We start from the raw sequence: 18,633 nt of genomic DNA, 5'->3' as shown, positions 1-18,633 counted from the left end.
ATAAAAATATCGTCCACACAAAAAACATGTATGGGAAAGAAAATAAAAAACAGCAAGGCTAGGTAAATAGAGACCTGCAGGCAGGAGCTGAAGATCATGTACATTAGATTGTTTATTTTTTTTAATGTCCTATAATTATCATATTCTCCAGGCACATCGAAGAAAGATACTGAAGGAAATCAGGCACAAAACTGAAGTTAGGGAACATTTTCCAGATTTTGTGCCCCCCCCCCCCCCCCCCCCCCCCCCTCATTTCACCAACATACCATTGGCAGTACATACTAAGCTCACAGAGAATGAGACACACCTGATCATCTTCATGCACTAGACTAGACCTTTAAAAACTACTTCAGTGTTCCCCAGAGCACAGTGCCCCAACCCTCTGATGCTGCCTGGCCCCTCCGGCTTATGCCTACAGCTGACAGGGTTGCTGTGGCACAGGGGATGGCAGGCAGTCATGCTTGGCCAGCCAGAGCTCATTCTAGTCCACAGAGCAGTCACTACCTCCAGGTGCACCACATGGCGCCACACAACATTACACCGTTCACCTGACTTGGTTAATTGCTATATGGCACTAAAAGCAGGTAAAGAAATGTGCAGAGGCAATCTGAAACACAGATCACAGAAAGATTTTGTTTAAAAAAGAGAATCCGAGATTAAAAGAGACTGCTCTGAACTCCGCAAGACTTGACTGATTTTGTCAGGAGATTTTCTAGTTGCTTATTTACTGTTCATATAGACTATACTATGTGAAGCATAAAATATATTACATGTATTAGGAAGCAAACTTGCCTTAATATGATAGTCTGCAATGGCTCAGAAAAACCATTACAAACTATTATGACAATAATCTGCAGATTAAGGACTCTCTAAGTATGTGCTGACATGATAAATCATATCATCTATATTATCTATCCCTCCAGAGAGCCTGAGAGCAGCTCCAGCAAAGCCAGGGGGACAATAGGAGTTCTGCTTAGGCACAAGCTTTCCATAAGCATTGCACACCCATCTCTGGGCCTGCTGGTCTTTCTTTAGCTTTTATTTCAAACACACACCCCCCAAATAAATGAGCTCTAAGCATAGTTTCAGGTCCCTGTTAAGACTCAGAGACCTGCTCTTGTTACACTGGGGTCACCACTAGCTTGAGGTTAGCAGATAACGGTGCAGGCAGTTGAGCCTCCCTGCTGCAGTGTGTATCCCTGCCACCACATGTGGCTCTACTGGACCCCTGAGCAGCATGGGTAAGCACAGACCAGCCTCCCTGTGCTCCCCAGATACCCCTTCCCTGTCAATGCTCACCCAGGATTTCCCTCACCTAATAGGATCCTCTGGGCTGTACCCCATATCCATGGGTAGCCTCAGTACCACAACTCACATCAGTGAGCATCAGCTTCTAACCCAGTCTACGAGTGATGAAATTAAGCACAACACACAGTAAGAACTTTACTGTGATGCAAATATTCAGCAAGAGCTTGTCAGACTTTGAGTCAAATCCCTGAGCCTGTCCATGGCCTTAGCAGGAGCGTGACAGGCACTCCACTCTCCTGAGCCAGAGGTAGAAGGCATCTTCCCCAGGGGAGCAAGTACAGCTGCCTCCAGGGTTTGAGCTTCAGCCTAGCAGGGCTCTGTATCTCATGGTCCCTCCATGCTCTAAGTCTCCTGAATTCTTCACTTCATTGACGCTATTGCAAACTGCCCCTTTCATGCAATAGGGCAACAAATGAGGTTTGCTCTTCCTACACATGCAAAATGCACTTTAAGTGCCAAGACAGCATTATTCTTGTAGCTATTTTATATCTTAATACATGTGGCTTTTCTGAAGCAGCTTATGTATGATCTGATGCATCTTAAAAGAGCATATCCCACATGTTTTCAAGCAGATATGAGTGCTGGCCTGTTATTTAGCTGCAAAATCAGTAGCATGAAGATTATAAACACTTACTGTTAATCCAGGCTAAAACTTGCTTGCTGCCTGCTTCAGACACAAATTCACTTTGGCATATACAATACTAGACAGCCAAAGCAAATTAAGCTAATTTAATCAACCTCTCTAATTAAACTTTATTTTTTAAAGTCTGTTCTGGAAGACAGAGAAAACATAATTAGGGCAACATTCAGTAAACATGTTACATGAGGCATTAATAGGTCTTTTCTTAGAATGTTAGTTAAAAACCTGAATGATAAAAGCTGCCCTGGACGGACAAAAGCAGCACATAGGTCTTGAGGAGCACCCTTAAAAATTCAGTACAAAGCCCCAAGTACCAGCTGCTAGACATCTCACACAAAAAAGGGACAGAGAGAAGACAAAGAGCTGGTTAAAATAAACAATGCGACATAAGTGTGAACTAAAAGGAAAAAAAAGATGGCTGAGCCTCAAAATAGTTGTAAGATCATTTCTGGAAATAATCTCATATGCCACATGTTATCTCAACTCTTAACTACAGTTCACAGGTGTGCAACGATATTTATGGTGCTCATCACATCCTTGTCCTAATGAATATAGAGAAATTGGGAGCCCATGGATGACTTTTATGATAATTTAAATAGGATAAGGATTTAGCCCTTCATGTTAACCTTTTTTTGCAATACTTCAGCACTGCAGTTTCCAGGACCATCTGTCAGCAGCAAATGCAAATGCTCATGAAAATGACTAAGGAAAAGAAATCATTACACCAAATTATTTAATACTCAGGAAAGGCCTTATGTGAATTTATCTATAAAATGGGTATGTTTGTGAAAAATAAAAATAGACATTATGTGGAGCATATTTCCAGTACCCCATACAGGAACAGAACAGAAAATGATAGCTGAATAGCTAAATTTGTCCCATCTAAGAGTCAGAGTAGCAAATCCTGTCCCTGTTAGTGTTTGGTCAATGACACAAAATAGTATCTTCTGCATGCTCATTTAAAGGTGAATTACAGTCCTGATACAGGAGAAACAAAGGTCTAGGAATTTCTAGCTCTGAGCAAAACAAACAAGCAATTTTCAAGAATTTTTGTCCTTTCATGGGTACAGAACTTTTGCCATTCACCATTAAGGAGGTATTTGGTGTTCCACGACCAACATTTGCATTAAATAATATTATGGTGTCCAAGACATAAACTATTTTAACCAAACAAAAAAATTCTGCTAATCTCTTATCCATAAAAATTCTGCTCATCTCTTTAAAACCTCTTAAAAAAAAAAAAAAAAAGAGACATCTCACATTTATAAATCCGGTAATAGAAGCCTCACTTACTGTCATGTGTAAATCCCACCTGTTTGCCAAGTTCTGTGTGCATTCAGCACCTACACCTGTCTCTCGCAGAACACCCCAGTGCAGGGCTCTGACTGGGCATCCAGCTGATAGGCATGACTTGATACATGTGTCAGAAAAGACAGCCTCGGCTGCTCCTTGCCTTCAATACATTCAGTAGTGGTAATGTTGTTGCAAAAGGATGTGACTGAAACTTTTACCATCCTGTATTTTCATAAGGCCATTCTATGTCTGGGACCATAAAAAGAGAATGGTGCTTAAAAAAAATGAAATGATTGAAAAGTTGACATACTTCAATTGTTCTGCCCTGGAAAACAACATCCGGTCAGGTAGGAGTAACAAGAGAGATTTAGCAGGAACATGTGTTATAACAGCTCACAGCAATTAATCTTTGCTATCGAATATGAAAACTAGGCAGACACTCCTGAAACAATGTTCCTTTTTCATCTAGCACCACATTACTCTCAGCCTTCTATTGATTCTCCTATTGATTTGTAAATCATTCCTGATCTACTCCAGCGATGCTCTTCCCTTTTCTCAATCACGCAGCTGTCTGTTCAGTTCAGTGAGCCTCCTCAACAGAGGCACACGCTGCCCAGACCACAGGCTGGTAAATCCTTGCCAGGATGAGTCAGTGCCGCCGGGAGCAAAACTTCCACTTAGTCGCTAACTGCCAGAAAATGATGCCTCTGGTAACGCCAGAGAAGTGCAACGATGAGTGACACATGTACAGCACAAGCAGGAGGAGTTATGCAAATCCCTTCTGATTTATGGAGAGGATGGGTGTTTGGGGAAACAGGCCATCTCTGGGGGAAGCCAGAAAAACAAACCACTACTTCGTGAATCACATTCATCCATTGCCTTTTGCCTCTGCTCTGCCAGACTCGGGAGCTACTAATGCTTCTGCCCTCTTCCCGAATCCTGTTTCCATTCCAGCCTGTATTTTTCATTACATAAATTATCCTAATGTCTGACCCTGGAGCCTGTGATACAGAAAATGAAGCATATCACGAATTTTCATTACCAAAAGAAAAGAACAAGCTGGATTCCAGCTATTTAAAATAGTGGTCCCCAACATTTTGGCTGCAGTGGACCATATAAATGCTTGCAGAGAGGAAGCAAATAGTCCCTTGACACATCCCTTTCTCCCTGCTCCAACCAAATGCATATTCTATCACATCACCAAAATGTGGCCCTTCCCACCATGTGGTAGGCCCACGCCCCTCAGCCTGACAGCCCCCGTGTAGCATGTAGGAGGCTGGTATTTTAATCTAGACATTATACCCACTGTTCACATTATCCACGAAAAGTCATCTCTTCCATATTCTCCAACTGGAAAAAGAAAATTTTACAAAGAAATCCTGAGCAACTTCTAAAGGTAAAATAGAAGAACTAAAGAAAAACGTGGAAAGAGTGGTGAGATGACAAAATAAATTGACCCTGTTTCTGAATTTGCCACAGAAATAAAAAATACAAATGTGCCTCAAGGGCACTGCAGGAAATCTCAGACTGCTGAAACACTGCAAAACCAAACAGAAACCTGTAGCTACAGTAATAACTGTAGAAAAAAATATTTTTAGGTTATACCTTTGTTTTGTTTACAATGATTCTGGTGGAAATTATAGAGAATAATTAAAAATGGAAGATGGATATGTGATAAGCTAATATTGCAAGAAAATGACAATTGTCAAATAGTTATAGGCACAGATCCTGAAGGTTACCTCATATGCACAGAAGCATTTTGCAGAGGCTGTCAAGACACAGTTCTAGGTTTACTTCCAAACATTTGAACTTTTTCCTTTTTTTGCCATTGTGTAAGCAAATAAAACAACCCTAAACTGGTTTGATCAGGTTTTGACTACAGCAATTAGATATAACCATACGCATCAAGCTTCTAAGTCACTCAGCAGAGTTAGGTGTCAATCTGATGGAAACCATCGGTACGCTCAGCACATTTGCTGACAAATCCAAGCGAGCAGCTACGCACCCCGATAGAGGCTGAGCTGCATGAGATTCATCAGCAACATCATGCTCTGTGACACTGCCCTGTGGATAATGAAAGGCAAGCACACACCGCAGTTCAAAGTTACTCTTTTAGCATTCAAACTCTGAAATACCTGAATTGAATTCTTGTCTTTCAGTATTTTCCTGTACATTCACCTCTACCCCCAAGTAGCTAGAAGCAGCTCCTAATTAAACGCTCTACAGAGAACATGGAAAATTGTTGGTTCCGAGCTTTGCCATACATGGTGTTTCACACATTGCTTTAAGAGATGTAAATTGTTAGATCCTACTGCAACCATTTTATAAAAAAGAAATGCAGTGCAGCTATGGTAGCCTGCCAGGAAGATGAATGATTTAAGCTGTACAGCAACTAACTAACAGGTCAGAGGCAAGAATTCCACACAGTCACTCACAGCATTCACACTTAAGCTTACCCTTGTTTTGGCATCAATTTTAGCTCCTCGATCAAGTAGGAGTTTGACCATATTTGCATTTCCCCTCTTCGATGCAACATGTAACGGCGTGATATCATTCTGTAGAATTAAAAAACATAAAAGTAAATATCCATGTATCTTTCATGAATTCCTTGATGTTTGCTCACAGAATGAATTATGCCCAATTTGCTAAAGCATAACACAGGTTTTTTTCCCTGCAAGCATGAAAGCAAGGGGAAGCTGTGTTTATCCACACATGTGAATTACTGACCTGATACCTCGACATATATATTATGAAGACAAACAATCAAGTTGTGTTTGGAGTTATAAGACAACTTGATTGTGCCTCAGTTCTCAGCTTTTGTATAAGACTTAAATTTATGCGATTCTACTGACTAAGCCCTAGCAATTTAATTCAGCTATGGTTGTTACTGAGCATGTAATGATAAGGATTTATACCTTACAACTTTGTTGGCCTTGTAGGAGCCATGGAAAAGAAATAAAACCATTACATCTGTAGGTCTAATTCAAAAGCAACAAGATACCAAAGCTATTTATTTCTGAACATTATCAGCAAACTCTGAAAGCTTTGTAGGCACCTTTGTTTCAGTTACATCACTAATTTTGTCTACCAAATTTGTTCCTCTAATCGATGTAATACTGTACTTCAATTGAGACTGTAAATATGTGTATATGCTTCCCTAAGTGGCGCCTGGCAGGCCAGCAGCATGCAGCGACGCTGCACATCGAGGACAGTTACATAACCAATGCGTGCGCACACAAACACACTTTTTTAACAAGATGTAGCTAGGACATTTTTTCATGCTCTGATGAATCCTTTATCTTGTGGTGTATGAAGGCCGCATCCTGTATATATTTGATCATATGGAGCCAAGTAAAAATAAAAGGTTTTAAATAGAGCATGCAGCTACTGTATTAAGACAAATAGAATTTTAAAGAACATGTTTCTATGTATACAGGGGCAGCGCAAACAGCTGGCTGTGTAAAACCAGCTTCCCTGTGACCGAGCAGAAAGCAGTCAATTTTAGTGTCCTTTGGCTGACTGAATCAGAAGGGCACCCATCGCCTTGAATAGCTGGAGAGCAGTACAAGTGTCTTACCTGGCTAACAGACCATTTAATAGTGCTTCCTCAAAACTGCAGTTGAGTGGAATGATAGAAAACCAGCACTGAAAAAAGATCCCCTCTCAGATGTGACGAGCTGACTCACAGCTTAATAATAATGCTGAGTCCCTAATCCAGTATGCTACAGTTTCATTTACACAAAATTTCACTATGAAGTTAACCCACAGCTACCAGAAAGTACTAATTAATATTATCACAGAGGTAAAATATATTTTAGCAAGATGAAATGACAGAGCTTCTTTCTCCAATATTAACGACCATTAGAGCATCAAAGTGACTACTATTCCAGGGTAGCTTCTTATTTCTTTAAAAAATTGAAGTAAAACAAAAAGATGCTTAGCCCATTAAGCAAAAGGTATGCTATGCCTAGTCCCTCCAGGGATGTAAAACTGTTGGTTTTGAAAAAAATAATTAATCCTATTTGACTGGGAGTTGACATTGGATATAATATAGGGTCAGTATATTACTGTATCAGCCACAAAGAGGACCAAAAAAGAGAGGAGAAAAACAATTATGAGGAGATACTTCTGCTTTTCCTCTCTTCCCAGGAGGAAAGATGTTATTGAGATCAGAGGGAGAGAGACATGAATTCTACTTTCCTGAGAAAAAACAGTAGGGGAAATAACTTTCGTGTCTTCAAGTAAAGGATACTACAGGTAATTTAGACTGAAGGACCACCTCTTTCCACTTGCTGGAGTTGATGGGCAAATAGGTTAACTCAGTCTAACAGAACTGAATACCCTGTTAATACATCAGAACAATCTAGTACTGATAGTTTAATGTATCATACACAGACTAGAAGAAGTGCCTTTTCTAAACATCAATAAAGAAATGGAGGAGGAAAGGACAGCATTACAAAAGGTAGGATGAAGTCTGGTTTTCATTCATCTTGACACTAAGCTAAATCAATCTAGTGCGGCAGAGGGGAAGGTATAAACATGTAAGAACATGCACTTTGGATCTGATTATTTGCCAGTCCAATCGTTCAGAGCTCTTGCTGCCCTAAATGAAGGAGAGTTAATTCTAGAGTAGATGGATGAGTGCTGGCAGATACACACCTCAACTCCAACTTCCACTTAGCAGTTAAGGTTTAGGTCACACTGCTTGCTTGCAACAGGGGAAAAAAAATTTAAAATATCCACTTTCATGTGCAGAAAGGAGTCCCATTCAAATGACCTTCGTATTTCTGGTTAGCACTGAAACTAGCAGGACAGTGCAGTTCTCTCTCAGCTTCTGACAGGAGCAAGCACCCTGGCTTGGAATGTAAGGAAATTCTCCAGCACCAAATAAGGTCTGAGCCCACTTCTGCGAAGTGGAGAACTAGCAATCCATCTTTCCTCCATTTGATCACCTGTCTTTATAAAAAATACACACATTTAATATCTCTAGGATCTTGAAACCTTGAGTTAATTTGTTGAAAATAGGCAGCAAGTTCACATTAGGAAGAGATAGATGGATAAAAGATGGGATCACTTTAGACACAGTTTCTTAGGAAAACCAACTACACAAGCTACCCCAAAATAATGAATTGAACAGGAGAAATCAAGCAAATGAAACCCTATGTGCCCAGTGAAATATCTGTCCTTATGGATGACCAAATTCAGCTCCTCTTTCCTGGGAAAAAAGCGCTGCGGCACTCACTCTCTGGGAAGAAGGGTGCAGTTTTTGTTGTACTCTACTAACCTATTCAGACGGTTCATAAAAAGAATTAAGAGACAAAGAAGAAAAAGCATGTTTAGTCTTTTTCAGCCCTAACAGCTCAGGAAAACATGGGGGGAAATTAAGGGGGAAAAAAGAGAGGGGGTAGGTCTCTATTCAGTATTTAATTTTGCCGTTTAGCTATTTGAGCTTTCACTGGTAGCAAACAATATGAAGTAATAATTCTGCTGGCTGAGAGTTCTGACTTCATGCAGATGAAGAGATGCATTATGTGAATGTTTGAATAACTGCACACTGAAGTTTAGGGCAAGCAACTTGTCTTTGGCCAATACTTAAATAATATTCTTTTACTTTAAGTCAAGGCTTAAAGAGTTATACCTAGATACATCACGTATATGGCCTCTTCCCATCTCTCATCTGACAATTAAGAACATGAACTGAGACGTGCATAAACTTCAGACAACATCATCATTAATGTTTCTGATGACAAAATGTAAAGCAAGCAACTCAAAATTGAGTTGTTTGTACTTGTCACAAGAAACTAGGGATATAAAAAGCTTCATAATATGTGCAGCTTGGGTGTAGGTTATTAACACAAAAACTGTGGTATCAGCAAACAATATAGGCACCAAATGTAAGGTTCTGAATTCTTCAGTAAATCAACAGCATCTGCTGTCTTTTTCAGTCTATTTTTATCTGTTTGATCTTCTATAAATTTCTCCCTTTGTTCTTAAGATAGAATAGTAAATCAGGAAACTTTTGAAGATGTTTTCCTGCAGTAATAAAGCTGAAATGCCTTCAGAAAGTTGCCATTAAAAGATGTGGTTCAGATCTAGAATGTCTGTTGCAGTGTTTGTTGCCCTCACTGTTGAAATATCAAATACTGGGTAATGTCTCAGGTAGACCCCTCGACACTGAGATCCAACATACCATTCAACTTGAGAGTTAACAACTTCTACAGGGAATACGAAACATAACTTGTGAGAATAGCAGCCTAAACCTCTGCAATAAATGCTCATAGAGTTATGAACTAGCACATAGCCCTTCCTCTCCCCCTTGACAGATTTCCTGGGGTATATGACTTGAACTACTCTGAACTGTATATAGCTCAAAGTGTGACAGATTAGATGCATGCAATTTTTTTCTGTACCTAACAACATTGCAGATGGCTGCTTTCCCTTTATCTCTATCCATTGCCTGCTGCAGCAACCACACTCTCACACAGGGCCTGTGCCTTCCTTCAGAGTCTCACAACATCCAGAAATACGATGGGTGAAGAATGACCTGCTTTTACATTTAGTGGCTTTTGCTTGTGCCTGATCAGAGGAAACACTAAGCGCCTTCAGCTGTAGCTCTCTATGTACAACTTCACAAGAAAATTAAAAAAACTTGGAGTTATCCTGTGCTGAGCAATAAGCCACCTGCCTTTCTCATCTGAAATGAAATCAGCTCCCCTCTGACACATGGTGTTATCCATCACAGTTTGCCACAGTAGTCAGAATTACTCCTTACTATTACAAATTAGCAACATGAATGGCTAGGAAGTCAGAAAAAAATAGGTAAAAACTTAAGATTGACAGAGTGCAAACACAGTACATCTCAGAAGTTTATTTTAATGCATTTAGAAAATGAAGAATTCCCCCAGGTTTCTCGTATGCAGTGCTGCCCTATGGGATTGCCTCTTTCTCCCATCAGACAGTCTGATTTACAAGTATAAGGAAGCTAACAATAAATAAGAAAAGTAAATGTTTGCACTTACAGTATCATATTGGGCTCTGAGGTGTACCTCTAAAAAAATGCACACCAAAAATAGGGTAAACCTTTCCTAGTCACATGCAGCATTATTTTAAATGCTGACTGATTGGCATGTAGGGACTCATTGCCAGCATCATAGGGACTTGATATTTCTCCTCACTACCAATGAAAGAACTTACCTCCACCTCTGAGCTCTCCTCCCAGCCCCCCAGTGGAGTGTAGTTTAGATCAGAAAAATTTCACTTCTTTATCTTTGCTTTTTCAAAAAAACCTGTTTCTTACCAAACTGTTCCGATTAACTTGGAATCTAAGATAGTCCTTCTCAGTTCTCAACTGAGAGCAGACTCTGAGAAGAGCTTAATATTGACAAAGAATGTGTGAATAAAACAGAAGCTGAAAATAGCCAGACTGCTAAAGCAGAAATTTCCTATACAGTCTGGAAAATCCCTCCACCATTAGGGGTTCTTAAGGAAAGAGCATAATGTTGGTTGTTGATTGTCATATACTGGTATTGCCCCCAACAATACTGCATGGATATCACCAATATTACCAGTTCCTGGAGGTATGGGAGGATTGTGCTGTGCATGTGAAGATTGTCATAAGCAACTATGCAGCTACATAAACATGTTGCTATGAAAACACTCAGTATTCTCTCCAGTACAGGATTGGACCTACAACACAGCGAAATCCCTGCAGAGAAAAGTCTTATATTCTAGTAGCAGTTACTGGGATCACCGAGACTTGTATAGGACTTTCAGAAATTAAAGAAATTATAGGTGCAAACACACAATCAGATGCTTTCCAGGAAACCTTACAACAGTGCATCTTTTTTTCAGCTTTTTTCTCCTTTTTTTTGTGCTCATTTACTTCTTGTATGCTTATATACTTGTCTTTCTTTAGGCTTGAGATGTATAAAGTGAATCCTGGAAGAAAAGAAGGAAAAGTATAGCAAGAAACTGTTATGATAAACTACCACTAGGGAAATACAAAGATGTTTTTTCTCTTATGTTACTGTCACTTACATATTGCCTGCTCTATTTGATGGGCTAATGGTGTTCTGCTCCTCAGCCTCAGGGTCATCATTAATGCATGTTGTCCTCACACCACCCTCTCAAAATTACCAAATCCTTTCTCAACCTTCCAGTAAGCAAACTTTTTGCAGGCAAAGCCCACTCCCAGAGGAACTGAGATCTCTGGAATAAGGAGTGCTGTGTATCAGGAAGGCTGTTCACAGGGTTGGATGCAGTTTTATGGCACAGTGACTACCTCCTGTTTGCTTTGGCGAGAAAGATATGGGCAGAGGTCATCTTCATGTAGAGGATTCCATTGCTACCTGAATCTTCTGACTTGCTTAAGTACGGAGTGGATGTGGGGGGTCACAGATGTTCCTTTCAGCTGTTGCTCTGGAAGCTGCAGAGAACAATTTCTTTCTTCCTTCCTTTCTAACCACTGTGCTCCTCAGAGACAGGTGGACCTTCAGAGGCATTTCCCCACCCAGGCTAGGCAGATCTTTCCACTGGAAGATAATCTCAGACAGAAGAATGACATCTGAAGACTCTGTGAAGTCCCAAAAGATAACTTTTTCCTAACTATAATTCCCAGAAAATGCAGTTTATTCAAAGCATCTTCCTCACCATCCTCATTTGCATAGCAGCCTTGGAAAAATACTGATTTACACTTTCTTGTTGCTGAATTAGCACAGGGCAGTCTGGACACGCATCTCCATAGCAGCTGGCTGTGAACTGCAGCAGATAAAATTTCCCGTCCTCCCTGCGCACTGCTCCTGGGGATGCCCAAGCAAGGCCTATATGGGGAAGGGCAGGCACTCTGCAGGGGTCTGATTTACAGCAAAAGAGCTTTCTTGCACAGAATACCATAGGCATAATCAGACTGCTAATGAAACTGGTTTCTCATTCCTTTCAATGGCTGTTACTTGCTTTAGCATGTATCTGGATACACCTTTCCAAGTCCCAGATATCAAAGTGCAAGGCAGTCTAGAGAAAATTTGAAGGGAGAAATAGAGATAAAGGAGAAATCCCTCTGTGACCTGTCCTTTTTCTTCAGCACCCCATCCACCCTCAGGCTGAAGATGTCCTGATTCTGGTAAAGAAAATCAAGCCCGTGGCATGAAGCCCCTGCAACAGTGTCCAGCTCCAGAAACAGCAGCTGGGATGGGAGCACAGCAGTTTTCACTAGGCATGTGGTCACTGTATGCCAACAACAGATTTTCTGAATTGAAAGCTTGGAACAGGAGAGCCCACTTGGTGGATTTCACTTCTCCATACTAGGTTGGTAATTCCAGAAGAGGGGAAGTAGATATCAAAATTATTAAAACTCTAGGTAACACCAGATAACAGTTTGATTCAAAGGCACAAGTAGCTGATGAACAGCATTTTTCTTAAGATAACAGCAATTACTTTTTCCTGTTGAAAAAACTGCTAAAATAGATCGACTTAAAGGTCTTTGGTCTTCTTCCAGTTTGTAACTAGGACTTATCCACACCTCTCCAACATCAGGTGCCACTGCCAGCTAAGAGAATGGTGCCTGGAATTGCTGCAATCCTTCAAAGCCCAGGTAGCGACTGCACTTACATGTTAATCTGGCTAAGAAAGGAGACTGACTTCACCCTCAGATACCCTTTATTCTCTTCCTCCGCTTCTCTAGCCCATATGTGATTGCCTCCAGTTAAGCAGGAGGGAAATATGGTGATGCAATGAAGGGATTTCTTTAGCTTTGAAGGGTTTCAGAGAAGCATATAGCCACACATGTGAAAATGTACTACAGAAAAAGGATGATGAATAGACATGAAATGCCTGTTACTTCTACAATGCATACCCTGTCAGTAATCATGACAGGTTTGTTGCTGAGTTTGAGCCCGAGTTTGAGCCCAAGTTTGAGCTGAGTTTGAGCCCAAAATGGCAAATATCCAGCCCAATAAGGAGACCTTGTTTCACTTGGTCTAAGGTTATGAAGGTTCTTGGAGCTGCCTCCCTGTAAATAGGTAGAATCAGGGGCATCACAAGCTGATTTGCTGAAATGGTCTCTACCCATCCCACAGGGAACTTTCCATGTTGTGCCATCTTCCTTGCACTTGCATCAAGGCTAGAGAAGAAAGCACAAACACAGAAGTGCTAATGCAGTTCAGTGTAAGAGCTGACATGAAATCAGTTGCTGGGCTGGAAGAGTGCAAACCAAAAGCAGGTACGTTTCCAACCCTCCCAGTTGCTATGGTCAGCAGGTACCACAGGCTGGCAGGCACTGTAACACCTGTAAGAGCTCCTGAAGCTATGCCTATTGTTCTTAGATGCAGTGAAAGAAGGTAACAAGGGAGTATATGACAGCTGAGAGGCAGGCAGGTGTATACTGGCAGGGGTGAGGGGAGCAGCTGCTACTGCATATCACTAGGGACATCATTTACTTACACCATTGCTCACCTCCTGCCCGCACACTGAGAGCCATCATCGAGCTCATGTCTTTCCTTGCCTTCATTGCTGAAACCTCTTTCTTCCCTCAAGCCTCTCAGAAATGCACTGAAAACACAGCAGCTGAAGAGATCTCCTTTGCCACAGGTCTGCGCTCCTTTTTCTTACATGCTTTCACCAGCTCCTCTTTTCACCACACTTGCCCATGTCATTAAGGCTCAGAGCTCTGCCTTCATCCTACATGTCCATTCACTTTTTCTCCACCCTTCCCCACCTTCACTACGTCGATGATGGGAGCTGGCTAAATATCCTCCCCTCACATATTTGTCTTCATGTTGCCCCCTCCACACAAGCATCTTCTGTTACTGTAATCCTCTGCTCTTGTTCAAATCTCTCCCCAGAATTGATATAGTTTAAACATAAATTGAGAGATAGACAAGTAGTGTTGATTCATATTTATTTAACAAGAAAAAAGGAAAAAAGGTTGGTGGTTTGCAAAAGCACAGAGTGCATTTGACACCCCCATCCTACGGTTTGCTCTTTGTACTTTTGAAAGCTACACTACATACACACAGTATGATTTTAGTTGGGTTACAGCTCTGTGGCTTGTCTTATATTGTCAACAACTCAAATAAGGGCCCTTCCTCCAGAGGGGAAACAGCACATCGTGAACATTGTTTACAGAAATTAAAACAAGAGGCAATGAGGTAGCAGTGGGCAGGCTGCACCTGTGGGTCATTTTTAGTACCATTCTAGTAGTACCTCTACCTGTTTTGCAATTCAGGCAATCAAGGATTAAGCAAGGGCTCTGTTACTTAGTGCTGATAATTGTAGTTTACACTCAACTTGTACTGGTGCTCTATTTGCCTACAAATTTACTGCTCTACCAGAATCTAACCCATCTTTTTCTGAAGCACTTTCATTACCCACAGTCTGATAAGCACTAAAGAACAAAATTCAACTCCATATTACTGTTATTTATGCTATGATTCCTTCCGTCACAGCTACTTTATCTAGATTTCAACCACCACAGAGTAGAGTTGTGCTCTCTGGATGCTGTCACCCAGCTACAACAAGCACAAACAAGCCATTCAGTGCTCTGAGTCACAATGTCAGCCCACTGCTCTTCCAGGCTGATGTCACTGCATCTGCACTTCCCTGGCTGTCTGAGCAGTCTGCCTCTCGGAGGATGACAACTAATGAAGGGAGACCTGGAATTTCCAGATCTTAAAGAGGAGAGGAGGATGGCCTTATTACTTTGGATGTGCTCTCCATCAGTATCCAGAACACAGCTGCTGAAGCCTAAGATTTATCATTTTATTAAAACAAGCATAGGCAGATGATATTCAGTAGCACTGGTACTAAATGCTGCTAATTGCTAATGTAGTAGCATTGTTAATGTCTAATCTTGCTTCTGAGTGGGAAAGAGTTGACCCAAGACCCCATTCGTCTTCCTTGCTCCTGTGATTAGAGCCTATCAAATACTGAATGTCAAAGTCAATGACCGTTTGCAATGCCTTAATGCACTAATTTGGTCAGTTTAAGGATTTGGGAATAAGAGGTTAACATTATCAGTGAAAGCAAAGCACACATAGTCAGAAGCTTCCCAGAAACCCTTAACCCTCAAATCTACTCTTAGTTTGTGAACTTCATGTGGATGTAACCTGTGATCCCTCTCTCACCAATAACATGAAATACATTTAGTGACGAATGTGATTTGGAAAACATCATTTGTGGGGGATATGTGAGAGTTGATCCTTACCTTTGATACTCAACTATCAGCTTCACCCAATATCTGCTCTGAGTAGATCTACTCTATCTCTGAGTACTCTTCTCACCAGCATTAGTAGGTACTGGATGATGTCTTATAACAGTGTCTTCTAGCTTTGGGGATTTATCTTCCTCAGTAAATCACTGAATGATGCTATGTTGAATGAATAGGGGCCAGCACCAACACTTTTCACCTGCACTCCCACTTGCAGTTTAAGGAAAACATTCTGGGTCTTTGTTCAAAATTTCTATTCCCGCTCTATCACACCCTCCACCAACTTCCCTTATTAACCACAGCCAATCTCTAAAAAAGAACTGTTCAGGGTTGATTTTTTGGGGGGGTGGTGTTATGTGTGAGAAGTCCTGTAAGTAAAATAGTAATTTCTATGCTAAATAAACACAATATTATTTTACTGTTTTCATGGGCTTGAAATGCTTATCATAAACACTTTGCTGCATGTAAATATGTTCCTTAACTGTAGAAGCATTCAAGTTTTTAGATATACAAACTATCTAAAGTAAAAGAAAATACTACAATTTTTGCTACGTAGCAAATGCTCTAAGCAGAAGTATAGTACTTTTCCTCTTGTAAAAGTAATGAAAATATCACATGATCAAAATCTCTGAAAAGGAGCTGCTGAATTATCCATGACACACAATTCCCCTCATAAATATAATCTTGAATACACGTTGAGTTTTTTGCTTTTTCTACTTTAATTGAAAGGTTGCTCCAGAATCTAATTAGTTATATGTAATATTAATTATTAAACAACTATTAATTAAATAGTATTAATTATTAACGCTTAATATTAAATATCTAAATTTCTATGCAACTTTTATTCATGGCCAGTTTATACCTATTTATACTCTTACATCAGCATTTGCTTTTAGTTTGAATGCCTCTTGCTCCCTTGAGCTTCTCTCCCTATTGTCCTAGGGACCACTACAACATCTCCTTGACTTTGTTTTAGTAGAGTTTGTTGAGGCAAATTCTTTCACAGCCTGTTTGTTTTGTTTTGGTGTGCGTTGATTTTTTTGTTTGTTTTGGTGGGTATTTTTGTTTGTTTGTGGCTTTGGGGTTTTTTGATCTAATCGGAAATACCTTGGAATAACCTGAAATCACATTTGCTTTTTTGGACTTTTTTTTTTTTTTAAAACCTTATCACACATACCACCCAGTGAACAACTAGTATAGATAGGTCCTCCTCTTTCTTGGTTGGTAGATTGCTGGAGAAAGCAACAGGAGAAATACGTGTATTCTTTAGCCAAGAGTTTGATCTGTTTTCCACAATTAATTTCACAACACATTTCCATGTTCTGTTGCACACTTTCTGTATTGACAACCATTCCTGGCTGTGTGTCAGCAGAAATTCCATAGGCATCTTCTTACTCATGCAGTCCGAGCTATTACTGAAGAAACTAATAAGCAAACAAATTTTTAAGAACTTCAGTAGGAAGTTCTAACTCCAGCATTTTCCAGTACTAACCTAATTTTGTATGTTAGCCCCTTTTTTATTTATCTGTACGTCCCTAATCACTCTCCCTGATTTTCCCTTCTTAAAGCCTTGCATACTTTCATGGCACCTACTCAGCTTTCTGCCCACGTGCTCTCTACCCTACCATTCTCTAGCCCTCCATCCTGGCTCATTACATTTTGTGTTACCTCTGCCTTTCTTTTGTCTCTGGTCTTATGCCTGGCACAGTTTCCTTCCTTGCCCTTTGTATTGTTGTATCCCTGTCCATACTTTATTTTCCTGCTCTTCCAACTATATATCACTTCCCCCAATATTTTCTGTCCTTTACACATCTCCTACACATTTTGTTGTTCCCACATCCTCCCTACCTTTGACCACACTCCGTCGCACTAACGTTCCTCTTTGGTCTTCCGACAGACCTGACCCTTGACAGCAGATATGGTCAAACTTCAGCCCAGACTGTGAGACGAGGCCCTGCTGGCACCAGGCTTGCAGAGCTGTCCAGCTGCCTAGGGGAGGATGCACCCACTCCCCAGGTAAGAAGGCGCAGCTGAAGCCACCAGTCAGCTGCTCCCCACCCAGCCCAGAGTGAACCAAGGGGACACCGGGAAAGCCCATACCATTTCCCTCCTGGCTCCTGATCCTTTTCCATACACCTGAGGAACTATGTCACTCCCTGGGCTGTGCTGTGACTTTGGTGCACAGCTTACAGGGTCAGGAGGGTTAGTTTCCCCACTCTACCATGGCTTCTGTCATACAGCAACCATTATCGACTCCCCTCCATTTCTATGCCTAATTTCATTTTCTACCTCTCCAGTTTCTCAGATCTCCTTTTATGTATCATCTGACTCTCGCATATGCAGTGAAGGCACAGCTGCTTTATTCACCAGTAGACCTGCACTTCATGTTCACTGGAAATAACGACATACTGAGGACAACTCAACAGGGACAGCACTCCTGCCATATGTTAAAGCTACAGGTGGAAGCATTCATCTCACTGAATCCCAGCTTATCTTCTGCAACACGAACTATGAAAATAGCATCTCTTTTTGATTAAAACAAAAGTTTTCAAAGCTGAGGACTACAACTCAGGTTCAGTTAGCAGCTCAGGGAAACCCCCTTTACACTGTATGGTAACAGAACAAGAGCAGACAGGCTGGCAAGAGCAATGTACCTTCCACACCTTTGTAGAAAAAGTGTTTCAAAGTGATGATTAAGCAAGCTAAATATAACTAAGATTTCACACTTACCCTTGCAGTGAAGTCCACAGCAGCACCCCGATTTAACAGCAATGTAGCTACATTGATATTTCCATAGTGAGCAGCTATGTGGAGGGGAGTGAACCCACTCTGGAAAAACAAAACAAGACAAAAGCCATAGATACTTATTTTTTTATATCTCATTGGTACTCCAAAATTTGTATCACACCACTGAAAAAAGCTAGTAATAGGAGTCTGCTGCAAGTCACCATTCCAATTCTGTACTAGTTTTCACTCACTGATGTTTATTTATAGACTCTCAGAGAGTCTAAATAGAATCATATTGCTATGCAGGAGGGAAAAAAAATTAACATAATTATTCTAGAAGACCAGAAGTAGGATAAAACTTTCAGTTATTCCAGAAAAGCAACAGCAAAACATTTGAGTATTAAAGCACTGATCTGTCTTTTATAAGAAATCAATTTCTAAGTAGAAATATCTACTTGTTATT

At 40.7% G+C, this 18,633-nt stretch overlaps 1 protein-coding gene across 31 annotated transcripts in view; it reads right to left on the bottom strand.

Annotated features, from left to right (window-relative positions):
- The window catches only part of ANK3 (ankyrin 3), a 379,686-nt gene that overhangs the window by 119,298 nt on the left and 241,755 nt on the right, over positions 1–18,633 (bottom strand). For all 31 annotated transcript variants that reach the window (XM_074874343.1, XM_074874344.1, XM_074874360.1 and 28 more), the window contains 2 exons: positions 18,174–18,272; positions 5,698–5,796 (listed from right to left, as the gene is read on the bottom strand). In XM_074874343.1, coding sequence (XP_074730444.1) covers positions 5,698–5,796; positions 18,174–18,272 — 198 coding nt within the window. The remainder of the gene's footprint in view (positions 1–5,697; positions 5,797–18,173; positions 18,273–18,633) is intronic.

Source organism: Strix uralensis, chromosome 7 (assembly GCF_047716275.1).
Source record: "Strix uralensis isolate ZFMK-TIS-50842 chromosome 7, bStrUra1, whole genome shotgun sequence".
In the NCBI taxonomy this organism is placed as follows: domain Eukaryota; kingdom Metazoa; phylum Chordata; class Aves; order Strigiformes; family Strigidae; genus Strix; species Strix uralensis.
The sequence above is the reverse complement of the archived record's forward strand: the minus strand, read 5'-3'. Positions and strand labels throughout refer to the sequence as shown.